Source organism: Phlebotomus argentipes, unplaced genomic scaffold, assembly GCF_947086385.1.
Source record: "Phlebotomus argentipes unplaced genomic scaffold, Phlebotomus argentipes genome assembly contig_2, whole genome shotgun sequence".
NCBI classification, from domain to species: domain Eukaryota; kingdom Metazoa; phylum Arthropoda; class Insecta; order Diptera; family Psychodidae; genus Phlebotomus; species Phlebotomus argentipes.
The window spans coordinates 7187329-7202595 of NW_026776162.1; the positions used below are offsets into that span (position 1 = coordinate 7187329).

At 39.5% G+C, this 15267-nt stretch overlaps 1 protein-coding gene across 10 annotated transcripts in view; it reads left to right on the forward strand.

Moving 5' to 3' along the window:
* LOC132265038 (low-density lipoprotein receptor-like) overlaps positions 1-15267 on the forward strand; it is a 72867-nt gene that overhangs the window by 27664 nt on the left and 29936 nt on the right. For 5 of the 10 annotated variants that reach the window (XM_059765454.1, XM_059765444.1, XM_059765452.1 and 2 more), the window contains 2 exons: positions 5457-5576; positions 8659-8781. In XM_059765454.1, coding sequence (XP_059621437.1) covers positions 5457-5576; positions 8659-8781 — 243 coding nt within the window. Of the gene's footprint in view, positions 1-19; positions 956-5456; positions 5577-6993; positions 7114-8658; positions 8782-15267 lie in introns of those variants that run through there. The other 5 variants (XM_059765448.1, XM_059765450.1, XM_059765451.1 and 2 more) reach the window with 3 other exon arrangements.

Consider the following 15267-nt stretch of genomic DNA (forward strand, 5'->3'; position numbering starts at 1 on the left):
AGATATAGAGAAAATCCAATTGTACAGCACAAGATTCTGTGATTTGGAGAGCCTTTTTTTCTCTTCTACCCTCCCTTGTACATGAGTTTATCTTCCCCCTTTATCTTGCCTATTTCATCTCTCTCTCTTGGTGGAAAATAGATTTTCCATGTGTACAGCTTTCCCGCCGCTCAAGAAGCTCGAATCCGCGCGCGTAGAGAGGATTTTCTTAAGGATATTTTCCGTGTCCTATTATAGCATTTTGAAGATCTCTTTTTTATTTTTTCTTGATATTAAAATTGTGTTGTACGGGGCGAACAAGCAAAAGTCCCTTTCGCACTCGTTCTCATTTTGCCATACTTTTATGATCCGGCACGTCTGCTGAATACTAAAAGTCCTCATTTTCGAAACAGCACAAGGGCGCGCACACTGAAAGAAAAGCACACCAAGAGATATAAAATCTTATTGATTTGAATATTATAGAGGGAAGGACGCGGGCAATAAAAGCGTGGAAGGAGGCAAAAGAGTGCCAAAGACACCAGTGAAGAGTGACAATTTTCAGTGTGTTTTTTGTGACGAGAAAAGAACACGCAGAAAGAAAGGAACAAGAGACGTAATTGTGTGATTGTTGATGAAATATAATTTTTCATAACAATTTGTTCATCAGAAAAGAGCGTCTGTAATATTGGTGGTGGCAGAAAGAGGACACTTTTCACCCCACAGAGATATTGTATTTTATAGTTTATTTTCTCCCCCGAAACAACGAGCGCGTGATTCATTGTGTCTTTCCAGCAAATCAAACACAATAAATTTTAAAACAAGTTGAGCCTAGAATCTCGGGCAATATCTGTGAATATAAATTTGGTGGAAAACATGGAAAAGTTGTACTATATGCTCACTTGGACTGTGCTATTTGTTTGCATTATTTATGTAAATTCAGCCATACCGCAGCAGCAGCTGGAGGGCAAAGTTAAAGGTAAAAAAAAGGAGTCGACATTTTATTATGCACTCTGTCACATACACAAATTATATTGACTTTGGGGAATGTCCAGGGGGGGGAAAAAAAGCTGCGGGATGCTTTCGAGGGGCTCCTCAGTGTCACAATCACTGTCCACTTGAGAGTGATTTATCACCCCATGAGCTTGCATTTATTGCCACGACGCAGCGATGCAAGATATCGCATTCAATGGATGATTGAGCAGTTTGATGGCGTTTTGATTGTAAAAAAGTCCTTGAGAGGAGCTTTTCTGCCAAACTCCCAGAAATCTCTGTCATTTGCTTTCTATCTATGGGGAAAAGGAAAGTCTTTTGTTCAGTGATTCACTCTCTCTTTGTGCCAATGTCGCTGTCAAGGCGCCTTTAACAGCTTTTCAATTGATAGAGTATAGAAACACACAGTGGGAATCTTGCTCAAATAATTTCATATAATTTAATGGCAGCGCCCTATAAAAATCCATTGAATTGCACAACGTGTCGTATTGGTTTAATCACAATAGCTCTCTCTGTGTGGCCATGGGGGGATGTATGGGATAGAGGGTTGAAGTGGAGAGGAATAATATTAACTTTTATCATTGTTAGTTTTATGACACTGGGTGGAAATTGTCCCTTTTGGGACTGTATGGAGTGTGTGTGTGTGGTGCTCGTATCGTTGGTACATCGCACATGATATGTTTGTTGGGTGTAGGAATGTGATATGGAGAAAGCGGAAGGAGGAAATAAGGACCTTCATCCAATGTCTTTGCGTTAACATTGAAAATTTCCAAGCATCGCGTTGTGTCTTCTCGGTCATTTTGCACGAACAAGCATTGGTTTGGGAGGCATGATGTGGAAATATGGGCCAGTGGACCTTCTTCATGCTATCTCTGGGCGAGCCTGAAGTGGTGGTCACTGGTCACATCTTCCGGAAGGAAAGTTATCTCCCACCCACAGCTGCAGTATATATGGCTTTTTTGCTCCCGCCGGAGAGCTTTGTTTTTAAATGCGCAAGGCTCCACGAGGACTTGGCTGTGCTCTCATACATTTTCCAGAGGGGCTGAAGATAATATGTAACATCGTATATAGGGCATTGTGTAGCGAAGAACCTTCTTGTCCTGAGTAATGCTGAAGGAGCTCCACTTGGGCGAACTTTTCACGAGACATGGGAGAGAGTATTGACTTGAGGCAGAGCTGACGGAAATACAATGCAAAGTGTCTCCAGATGAAGATTAACTTGGGCATGTGGTCCAATTACGGAATTTGATATTCTAAGGGAGTGTCTTGAGTGTTGGGTGGAAAATGTCGGAGAAAGAAATATTTCGAGGGATTGCTTTTTGCCATTCGAGGAAAACCTACAAAAATTTCACAGGCACTTCGTGAGGTGGAAAACTCAACTTGAAAGGAAAGGATTTCTGAGTTTCTGCTTCAAGTTGAGCTAGCGAGAATTCTGACTTTGTTCATTGAATTCCGGGATGTAAAGTGATAGAAGTGGTAATTGGTTACATTGAGGCTCCGCCCATTCAAATGTCCCGCCCACTTTAGAGATCTACTTGTGCGCAATCGTTCTAACTCTGGATTCTAGCAAATGCATTCATGCTCTAGGCATTGATGACCAAAGGCCTTGGCTATAAAGCTTCCTAAAGCCATGATCCTTTATCAAAGCCTCCCTACACAAACTCTGGGTGAAGAGATAGTAAAAGTACATGGGATTGAATGGATGACAGAGGAAAGTATCCGAGTGGAGTGGCGGCGCAAAGAGGAGCGAAAGCGCCGGTTTTGCTCCTCAGGGGTACATAGACAGCGTGTAGGGAGGACGTGGTGGGGCTAAAGGACTTTCTTGATAAATGGTTACTTGAATTTTGGCGAATTCTACGCGTGTTAGTAATACCGCCTCGCTCCAACAAATACCCCATTATACCCACAAATTACATAATGGGCCAGAAAGCATGTACACGAAGGACGGAGAGTACATGACTGGTGGTGAAGGGGGAGGGAAGGGAAATTCTTTTCTCCCATGGTCTATATATGGTCAAAAGTCAGTTATTTTCTCTTTTTCTCCCCTCGCCAACATTTCTTGTGCCACGTTAAAGTTTTTCGTGTGCTCCTTATCCTCATTTTCCACCCTCCCCCTCTAGTCGCTGAGTCGCCACACAAATATAGCCTCTGGGAGGGTGAATTCCGCAAAGAATGAAGCACCTCCAGAGAGGAATCTTCGGAAGGTGGCTGGCGAGGAGCGAAGGAGTGATGAGAAAAACGAGGAAATTTGTTGTTTTCATATATTTCAACTTGTATGCTCTGTGTTGAGGGTGTGTGTGTGTGTGGGTGCAAAAGACGAAAGGGGGTGAATTTTTCGTGTTGCTGTAATTTCTCGGGAAATGCGAAATAAAAATATTTGCAACTCGTGGGAATTTTATATATTGCACCAGTGGAAAACAAACTACTGCACTGAGATGCTTCCAGCGCTACTTTTACTCTACCTGTGCTCAATCAAGACATATATTAAGTTGCCGCCGTCGTCGTTTTATTGCATTTGCAGCTCATGTGTGCTCTGTGTTTGGGGGGTGGGTGGGCTGAGAGAGAGAGTGAGTGGGAGGTTTCTCTTGAGAGGAAAATTGTGGGCAAAAGCCAAGAATTTTACGACATTCGCTGTTTCTCCTTATTTTCTCTCTCATTTATTTGATTCAAAAGTTTTTGGCGAAATTCTCTCAAGTTAATTGAGCTAGTCGCTTTTGGGAGATTTATTTTGTGGACTTTTCCCAGTGCATCTTTTCTTCCCGCCCCCAGAAAAGTCAGTGATGCTTGTGTGTGCATATAAACTTTTCACGGGTTTCTAAGCGCAATCATGCAAAGACACTTTGACACGGAAAAGCTGTGCAAATTTCATCTCTGAGAAGTGTGGTGAATAAAGTTTCACTACTAACACATACTTAATTTTATTTCATTAGCATATCTTAATAGTTGAAAAATATCTCTCAAGATTATGTTGCGAGATTACATTGGCAAATCTGCGAGTTTTCCACCCAGACGGTGCGAAGTTGAGAGATGCCAGAAAAAATAACAGAAGAAGAAGAAAGAAGCAAATTTTCGAGGATAATTAGTATTCGTGTCGTGTGAGGAAAGTTTTAATTGTGTGCCAGTATCAGTTGATAAAAGTGAGATGAAAAATTCAAGTCATGAACTTCTGAATCCCAGGGTCAAATTGTCGCTACATTCTGATACTAAACTAGTTCAGCATATCTTAATGGCACAGCCAAGGGATGATAACTCATCGCAAGAGATGCACATTCAATGCGACAGATGGAAATCGTTTGAATTTATAATAATCTGAGGATATGACAAAGTCTTTTTCACCCGAATTTAATTAAATTCAACAGAGAGAAAAGCTTCTTTCAAGCTTTTATACCCAAAAACCCACTTTATTATCAAGCAAAAGTTTATTGAATAATTTTGTATGATTTCTACATAAGAATTTCTTTAAATTCTTCAACAGCTGAATATGGAATAATTGCAGTCAAAGAAAGAGACTTTTTTACAGTCAGTGGAAGAATAAATGGCACTCATTATCTCTGTGTTGATATTAAATGTAAAATTAATTAATATATTGAATAACGTGCACGTTTTCCCCTCGGAGAGAACAGCAAAGAAAGCAAGAGTGTTGCTGAAAACGTGATATGAAAGGCAAAAGACAATTCTGCAAAAAATATAATCTTTAATTTCCAGGCACTGAAATGCATAAACAATCACGTATCGTCTCTTGAAAGAAAAAAAAAAAGAGGGAAAAATATCAATATAATTTCAATTAAAAAGCCTCTCCGCGGGGAAAAAGCGAAAAAGGTTGTTTTATGGTGTGAATGTGAGTGATAGAGAGAGAAAATCAGAAGTGCGCGGCTTGAAAATTGATTTTCAATGGATTCTTTTTTTTGTGTGTGTGTTCTGAAAAGAGATTCGAATGAATTATATTCATTTTAATCCCCTGTTCGCACATGAAAAGTGTGTGACGAAAAAAAAAATGGTTTTACAACCAATAAAAAAATGATGGGAAACACGCGAATAGTGTAGGAAATATTGTCACGGTGCTGAAATGAAGGGAATTATGTTATTAAGTGAAAAGTGGGAATTCCCGGGGTTTTTCTGTGAATTGTTTTTTAGCCATATTGGCAAGGGTGAAAAACTCCTGTGTGGACTTAAAATGCATAGCATTTTATACCCATTGAAATGGGGATTTTTTGCACCCCAGCTAAAAATGCGAGGATAGTTTTTTCGGGCAGAAGTGTGATTATTTATTGACCTCTCTTCTTGATACTTGCAATCGAATGGCGATGAACGCCAAAATGTGCAATCAAGTGAATTGACCATTAAGGCTACATTGACCCATGCCGACATTTGCGCAATTTAAGTCACTTGATTAATTGTTTTTCCATTTTGCCAGCAATCTTCAGCCTTTTTGTTGCTGCCCAATGATAAAGTGTGATGTTAATGTGAATGTCTTCCTTTCTTTGCAGAAAACAATTGCACACAGGATAAATTCCGGTGCAAGAACGGTCGATGTATACCGAAACACTGGAAGTGTGATCAAGAGAGAGATTGCAGCGATGGATCAGACGAAGATCCGGATCTATGCCGTAAGACATTTTTTTCCCTTAGCAAAGCGTGTTTGTGTGCGGAGGCAGAAATAGAGACAACATTTGTGTTCCTTGATGTGGAAATTGCAAAATTGCTCTATAAAAGATGGTACGGAGGGAAAACTATGTATATATTGGAGAGATGGGAGGGAAATTATTGATTCAAATCAATTCTTCCTCCCTTCTGTGTTGAGCCTTTTTCTCCTTGACAATGTTCAACAATTCCATTTTACAATTTCCGCATTTTTGCAGTATGAGTGTGTTGTTTAAAAATTGTTCTCTATAGTGAATGGGATTTGAGTGGGTGAGAGCGAGAGAAGAGGTCACATTGTGTTCCATTAACATCGCAGTTGATGTAGAATTCCAATGTGCATCATTCAGCGAATGTAGGTTAAAACATAATGCTTTGGCGAAATCATTTGATCTCCCATTTCGTAATCTACTCGATGTTTTGCGATTTTTCTCCCTCTTCTGACAAAAAAAGCTGGAATTTCACATGAAAAGAGCTTTTAAACATTTTCGTTCAAAAAATTAATTAAAGAAGAAAATGTACAGTAAAAATTACTTTTAGATTATATATGTTGATTGAATTTGCACAAAACTGACCTGAAATAGTTCTATAAATTCATTTTCATGCTAATTTTGTTAAATAATAGCAAATACTGGCTTTATTTGCGATATCTAAACGATGCATTTCGATTGAGAAATTGTGTGTTTTTCATTAAGCTTTAAGCTTCTCTAAATCGGGTCACAATTTATGATCCCAGAGACAATGAAAACAGAGTTATGATTATTCAATGTTTCTCTTTTTGCACATGCTAAAATTCTGGTTTTGTTCAGTTTGATTAATACGATTATAATTGTGTTGAGCTTCTTGAAAAGCTCTTCGGAACATTACAAACTTGTCCCCAATCATTGCCAAAGACACTAGAGAGTACAATGTTCAATTGATGAGATGCAATTGATCTATTTTCCTTTCATTTACCACTGTATTATTATTGTATTGCACTGCGAATGGGACACATTGTGAGTGGTAGAAGAGAGTGGGCGTTGCGACGAAAAGAAGGCACTTGGCATAAGGACACGGAAGAGCACAAGAAGACGGAGACACTCAATGGATGATTATTTGAGCAAAGATGAGTTTTTTTTCCTTCTTTAAAAATTTTCCTAACATATATTTATCTTTTATTATGCTCTTTCAACATAAGTGAAGTGCCTTTTCCTGTCCTCGCCCACCTTTTCATGCAATCTTTCCCTCTCTTTCGCTCAATTCCAGGTTTTATAATGCCATGCAAAAAGCTCTATCTCTTTCAGCAAATGTTGATTTTATGCCATCGTCTTTTACCCTTGATTTTTTTTCCTCCTCTGCAATGTGTTTTTTTTTTGCGAATATAAATTGTGTTGCAAATGCTAATAGATCCCCATGGATGTGCGTCACATGAGTGGCTGTGTGAGGATGGGGAGAGATGTATTCCCAAGAAGTGGAAGTGCGACGGAGAATTGGATTGTGCAGATGGGTCAGATGAGGCGTGTGGTGGTAAGATGTGGTAACAAGTATCCAGAAATCCTCTGACCCACTCTCCAAAATTCGTGTGCGATACCTTCTCAGCATAATACCATATTTCACACTATCTTAACATCGCCGCCCCACTTTGTCTGTGCGAGTGGGAGTGTGGGGGTGCGCACAAACCGCCCACCAAAGTCTTGTCACTGCTTCCTGTTGATGCAGAGACGCACCGAGCATGAAAGGCGGCTCACAATAATCCATGGGGAATCAGCAAGTTCGACAGGGAGTGTGTACAAAGGCGATGGTGGCTCACATATGACGAATGTGATTCCCATTTCCATTTTGGTGGTAAATAAGGCATGAAGTGGGGTTTTGCACGTGATTGAATGTAAAATTATGTATGTTCTCTTTGGCTGCGGATAAGAGACAACGTCATCATTACTGAATATAATTTGGGATGTATGTTATGCTGTGCTGCTATGTTTCATCCCGAAAAATTTGCTACAATATACACCCAAAGAAAGCTCCACAGCTAATTTATCACCCAATTTATTGGGCTGTTCGCAAAGGAATGGAGAACAAAAGAGAGAGAGAGAAACAAAATTTGTGACTGCATCAAATTTCTTTAATGGATCGTCGCACGATGACTTCTTTTTTTATGACTGTGGCAAATCTCTCGTGAATCGCATTAAACAAATAGCCCAGCACTTGCTCAACTTCTAATCCAATCGAGTTTGTGAGTTTATTTGCTAATCCCGCCACGTGGAGTTACAGAGTCAGAAAGAGCTTTCACTCGGGGATTCTTGAGTTTCCAAAGCTCTCGCGCGCTCGTGCACTTGATATAATTGGAGAAGCGTTTGCACTGAAACATTTGTAAATTGCCTTGTGTGAGTTATAAATCCGAAATGTTCATTTGAAAATGGTGTAACATTGTTGCAAATTGTGCTACAATATGTAAACATTAAGTGGTTAAATTGTATTACATGGTTTTGTAAGATGTTTCGGGCATTTTAGATTTCAAAGTACATATATATGCGGGGAGTTAAGGCGGAGGCTAAGAAGTTTCTGTGTGTGTGAGAAGCTGCAGAGTGGAAAGCTAATTGTCAGAATTGTGGGAATGTTAGAAGAAATTGTGCACTTGTGCCCTAAACTTTTCAGAACAAATCTATATTCAATTCTCGTTTGAAAGATACATTGAGCATTGTCGATTTGTTTTACGCCATGGTAAAAATTTATCTGCTCTCTGGGTGGGGGAAAAAAAAAAAGTTCGTACAAGAGTAAAATATGATCGAGGATAGAAAGTTGAGCAAGGAAATGTGCTTTTACTTCTAACACTTTGCTGCACACTTGTGTGCAGAGAATTGTGAACTTCACGTTGCATAAATTTGAATGTGGTTTGGTTTTGAGAAATGCGATGCTCTAGTAGAACTTTGCGAACAAACCCAGGGAAAAGTGGAGTGTCATTTTCTCTCTATATAGGTTTACCATTTATAGACAATATTTCAGCATTTGGGTTATCATTGACATTTGTCTAACCATGTGTTTGTCTTTCCTGTTTGTCTCTTCTCATTTCAGAGGTGCATGTTTGCTCAGCAGATGAATTTACATGCAAGAACTCCACCACGGATTGCATACCATTGTCATGGATGTGCGATTTGAATCAAGATTGCTTCGATGGATCAGACGAAGCGGGATGCAGTAAGCAAACATAACCACTTAATCCTCCATCATCATTTGTTACCATCTCACCTGCTCACTCGTGGTCGATTCTCCTCTATTAACTTTCCCGCCAAATGACTGGGGCGTGTGTGTGTGAGTGTGCAAGCGGAGAAAAGGGGGTTTGGGGGGACAGCATGCACATAAATCACACATGGAGCTTTCATTACATGCCTGAAAATTCTCCTTGCGCGCCCTGTGGAATGTTTTTCGGTTCAGGGTTTGCTTTAGCATCTCTTCGCCTGTGCGTCGTTTGCGCCCAGAGACACACATACTGTGTTGTTGGTTTAAGAATTTGAAGGTTTTAAGCTCCCCGAAGGGAGTTTTGGTATCCATTTAATATGTGCGGGCAAGAGAAGCTCTCAAACAACATTAATGCATGGTACATCGCAATTTTTGGAGGATGGGACGAAACACACTGCCTTGCAATGCCGAAGCAAACATGGCAAAAGTGGAAGACGACGAAGAGAGGCATTAGTCTTTTAGCTTTAAGCCCGAGCACAGAGTCACAAAATACCCTCAGAAATATATGGGCGAAGCATCGCTCTTTGCGATGGGAGACTTGTTTGTGAATATACACAAACCGTAACACCTTGTCGAAAAACCGGGGCAGCTTCATCTTGGTGGGGTTATGAAAGCTTGAACACATAAATTATATAGGGTGGGAGAGGCAATTTTTGGGTAGGATTTCTTCTCAATGTCAATGGAATATATACAGAAGGAGGAGCTTTATTGATGAATTTCAAGGCATTCGAAACTGAGTTTTTTTTTCCACTATTTATTGACATTTTAACAGTATTTTTCTAAGATCCACTTCCTAAAGTGTAATAAAACACTGATCAAAAGAGATTCTCAGTGCAGTCAAGTGGTTTATGATGATGTATAAATAGCAGAAAAGCTTCCTCACTTTAGATCCAAATCAGATTATGTCATTTTTCAGTGCCACAGCATCGAGATTTATTTGAATTGTGCATGCATTGAAGGTGTCCAAAGGATGTCGTAGTGCTGTATGTGATTAAAATTCAGTTCGTATGGCTCTCTATACTCACACTCTCATCCGCATGTCCAGACTCTTCAAAATGTATTTCCCATTTATTTTCGGACGTACAATTTTCCGTGGCCGGGAAAAAGCTCTTCTCACCCCTTCAACTTGGATATTTTCCCCATATATCTCCGACTCAAATGTCTTTTAAATTGATATTGAATTCTATGCTGTGTGTGAGAGAGAGTTTTCTCTCCTCTCCAATCTGTATGGATGGTGGTTTGGGTATATCGGCAAGCGCCATTCGGTGTAGCGGCGAAGAATGTTTTGGGGCGATTGAGTAAATTTTTCATGTAACATTTCCATTCAATTTTTCACCATGATCAATTGATATGCTCAGTGAATTGATTGAGAATTGACATGAGCATCATTAATCCCATGCCGATGTTCACGAAATCGCGCGTAGACACAACAACACAAGACTTGGTTTTTCCATCTCATTTCATCTTTCAACTATCTCAAGCACTTGATGATTGACGCATAAATTGGCATATAAAATCTCCTGATTGCAATGTTTCAAACATATTTTATAACATTGTTGAGGGGGGGAAAAATGTGTTGAAAATATTTTATCAATGCGACGCATTCTTCTTGGCAAGATACCAAGAAAAATGGTGTGGAAGAGAAGAAGTGCTTTTATGCAATTCCAAGGATATTTCTATTCCAAATATTTGACATTGTGCTATCTCGCGTCTTTCCTTGAATTTTCTCTTCGCTTTTTCCCAGGGAAAATTGATTCAATATGAACATTCCATCGTCTCGATATGCTAGAGTATCTAAATTCAATAATTGATGGCAATTTGGCGAAAGGGTACCTCAGCTCTTTCTGTGTACATTGAAGCTTTATAGGAGGGAGAGTTTCTAAGTGTGCTCCTTGCCGAGGATAAATGACTTGTTTTTTTTCCACTCACTCTCTCCCTCTCTCTCCTGTGCCCCGGAGATGAGTCGCGCGATGGGAAAAAGGGCGGCATTTGGGTCAACTTAGTTAATATTCATTGAAACGCCATGCTTGTCGAAAATCCCACCCATTAATTTTGAGATTTATTGAAAATGTCTATAACGAAAAGGGATGGATGACATAAAATAAATAATATTAGATAGAGAGATGGGATAGCAATTAAAAGATGTCCTGGGGAACATGATGGCATTTTATTTTGTAATTGAAATCCCTCCCCAAAAGGGGGTGGGTGAGGTTTGAGGGTGAAATTGTGGCAATGCAATGTGCTGGGGAAAATTATGGTCACGAGCAAGAGAGAGAGCGAGAGGGTGAGAGGGAAAAGAGTGAGTGAGGAATTAATTGATATAAGTGAATTGTAGCGTAATTGGGCTAATGACCAATGTCGAGAGCGCTCAGTTGTATATCTCGACATCCTTTTATCTCTACTGCAGCCAAGAGAGCGGCGGCGGCGGCGGTAACTTTGTGGGTGGCCAAGAACACACATTCTCCAAATGGCCAATTAATGCAGATTTCATGAGAATTATGACCCTGACAAGATAGCGAAATATCAATGGGAGAAATTGAGCAAATTGCGCGACGGTGAATGCAAAGGTGCTTTCCTTAAGGCTTCGCCGAGGGTGTTGAGAGTTAAAAGCTTCCACTTAATATTCAACTAAAGTATCTGCGCGCTTCCAGCTCAACAAAAAAAAAAGTTAATACTTTATACCACTTGTTATCTCAATGTATGTCGGTGAATGTTGGTGGCATAACTTTCTTCTTCGAAATCATCGCGCAAAATTGTAGTTGAAAAGCTCTACTCATTTCACCACGTTTGCCACGGGTTTTTTTGTATCTTCACTCGCAAATTCAATTTCTGCCTCATTGCAAATTGACTAATGATGGCCTCATATTTTTTTTGGGGATAGCAACAGACGTGATTTCAAAATACATTTCCTGTCTGCCTTCCCGATCTTATATTTTTTTCCGTTCTTCTCTCTACGCCCACCGAAGAAATATGTACCATCGAAAGCTCCAAATGTAGAGAATGTGGGAAAAAGTTCAATATTGAGATATTTGTGGGTGCTCTCTGGTGAAAATTTCCATTTCCCCAGCATTATTTTCTCTCGTGTATCTATGGCAATTTGCGTAATCCACCTAGAAAATACAGTGTTCACCTTTTACCTTCGCGCTTCTTCACCTCATCCTTTTTCATCTCTCTTTCACTCTCGCTTGCGCGCTATTTTCCCGGGTATTTTCCCTCAGTGCTGTTGCTGAAGATTAAGCACGGAGCTTTTCTGTATGGTTTGTTTATCGATAAATTTCCGCATAATGTGGAATTACAGGCGCGGCAAAAGCTCCAACTTCGGTGGTCTAACATTGCGGATTTCAGGCTGCCAAACTGCATAATATCCGTTGTATCATTATTAATGCAAAATGACATCCTCTGTCCATGTGGGAAAACGATGTTTCTGACACATCCTTGTTTCCCGCTGAGAGGCAATCGTGATTGTCATTTTATTGTATGGTCAATTCATTGTGAATTTTCTCTCTTTATCACACGATGTTTTGTGGAGTGACTCAAAATATAAAAAAAAGGAGAGAGACTTGAAAAATGTCATTTTTTCCCCCAGCAAAAGTTGATTGATGTTTGATATGTTTAGTAATTATCATTGGATTCTTGACATTTCTGGGAATTTCCTGGCGGAATTGATATTCACATCACATTCAGTGTTGTTCAATTTGGGGAGATTTACATGGGAATTTAATATTCTGCTGAATTCCTCACAACTTTGTCGTTTAATTTTCCATGTGAAGATTTCTTATCTCGAGACGATGGAAATCACTCAATAATTGGAATTACTCCTTGCGCATTTCCATCGCAACATCGCTCGCAGAGCTGTTTCAAGCAATCAAGTCGGTATTAACAAGTGATTATTTGATTGACTCTAATTTGACGTCGTCACTTATTAAACTCGCTCAAGACGAAGGTGATTTGTTGAGGGAAGTTGTGTCTTTGCGAATTAAACTGATCATTATTTCAACTCACAGATAAAAATGTATGAAAAATCTTTAGGAATAATTAAATTCCGCGTAATTTTCTCTCTATCTTGTTATTGTCTATTTGTTTTACATTGTAAGCTCGCTTTTGAATAACGTCTGTAATGGAGCTTTTATGCAGAGTTTGTGGAAAAATCTAATTAAACCACTTCGTAGAAGAACAATTCAATGTGAGTGCATTGATGAAATAAGCAGGAAGAAGCTAATTATTCTCAACTCTGCATAATAATGCTCTCATTTCTTTCTGCGAAGATAAAGAATTCGCAATCCCTTAGAATGTGCAACAATAGCTTCTCCTCAGGACTATCAACATTGTTGGCATGTAGAAGAAAAATCTGTGTAGATTTTGTATCATTTCTCCCATTGTCTTGTCATATTGCATTTGCATGTGCAACAATGGTTTGGCACAAGAACTCCTCGCGGGCTCTGACTTGGGGGGGGCGGGAAAAAAAGTGAGCATATGAATCACAGAGTGACATTGAATGAAATGCAAATTGTATTCACTGTGCAGATGCACACAAAATGCCATTTATCCTCATGAAAAAACAGGAGGGTGTTTGAGAATGCTAAAAGAATTCTTCGAGAAATATAAACCGCAAAATTGCGAGAGTCTTTATGATGTTGATGGTTGGAAAATCACATTCACAAGGCGTGGGCGAAAGGATTCCGCTTATTCGCCTTCACTCTGGCTTTATTTATGACAATCACTCGCGAGAGACGACAAATTGTTTGTCACACAGTTCTCTCTCACTTCCCTCGCACTTGCTTTCGATTCTGGAGATTATGAGTGAAATTCAATTCACCCGTCAGCCTTCATATGCGTGTGTGTGTTTGTGTGGGTGGGAAGCTTTTCGTCATTAAACCCAATTCTCAGAGAATGCCAGGAATTGGCAATGGGACTCATTGTATAGTTGTGCAATGCACGCTGGGAAGGAATACAATTTAGGAGAATTCTATTGATGCGTCGCTATGTGAACTTTGAGCTTTTGCACGGCAAGGCTAAATTGCTTTCATAGTAATGACACCAACATACAATTTCTCCCTCACAAGTGTTACTACAACAGGAAAAAAAAAAGAAATATCAGACCTTCCAGCGGGAAAATGTCCCATTCCAGGTGTCGAAAATTCCATTCTCCACACACACAGAAAGTCTGGAGCACTGGTGCGGAGGCGGGGGTGGAAGGAAATGAGTTGAACGTGTTGGATTGGGTTGAAGTTTTAAAGCGAGAAACCCCGCCACCCGAATAGGGTTTGGAATAATATTGCAATTGTTGCAATGTGTGCTCCAACAATTGAGTTGAAAGCGTTTTAAGCACAGCATGAGAGGCTGGAAAGTGGGTGAAATTGCGGGTGGAAACACACTTGGTGGTGCGATGGCAGCAACAAAAGCTCTAACGAAAGTCTCTTGCGCCGCACAGTTGAAATTTAAATAATTAAAGGGTACGTGTACTAACTTTCATAGATGCTTTTCCAGTTTAATTATTTAATTACCGAAAAAGGCATAGAGAAACTTTCACCCAAGATCAACTCCGGGGAGAAGACCTGGAAGACCTTCTGGCGGGGGTTATTTTGGTGGGGCGTGTGTGTGTGTGGGAAAGGTGTAAAAAACCCCATACAAACCGCCAAATTATTCAACAAACACAATATTGTTCTTGTCCATATTATGTAAATGGCGGATGAACATGGTTGATTTGCTGAATAATTCAATTATTATCCCTCGAAAAGTGGGGAGTAAAAACGAAAAGCATCCATTAATGATGGCAAATTGTGTTCTGTGTGGATCACACAATGAATTCCCAAACAATCTGCTTTTTTTTAAACATTAATCAGGGAACATCATAAACGATTTTTAATTTGCTACATTAAATATGCCTCATTGACGATCAAATGCCAAGCGATATAGATGAATTTTTTTTATGTCACTATCACGTATATGATTTTTATGCGATGCCGATAAGATTTGCCGCTTTCTTTCATTTCACATCTTTCTGCCCCCATTGGATGGTGGGAAAAGTGCGCGCAATTTTCCATTTTGTGTGCGCGTGTATGTCATCGTAAAATATAATTTTATGAAGTCAAATAAATTTTGGTAAAGTCTCTTTGCGGTTTATTGCATAGAGCATCGCATGAATGTTGAATTTTTGAGTTTTCATCTTAATTGAATTTTCACAAAAAGTATGTGCGTCTGCATTGCATATGAAAATGTGCAAATAGAAATACTCAGGGTTTTTCTTGTGGTAGAAGATTGCATGTAGGGAAAAGCGGGGTAGTTTTGCACTTAAAAAAATATTTTACAGCACAGCAAGGACAAATATAGTAATTCATTGGAAAAATGCCAAAGAATAGTATGAGAAAATCAAGCTTTTTCACTTCCAGTGAAGTGAATTTAACTGTATATCTCTCAAAGTAGCCTCTATTGCTTTCATTCCAC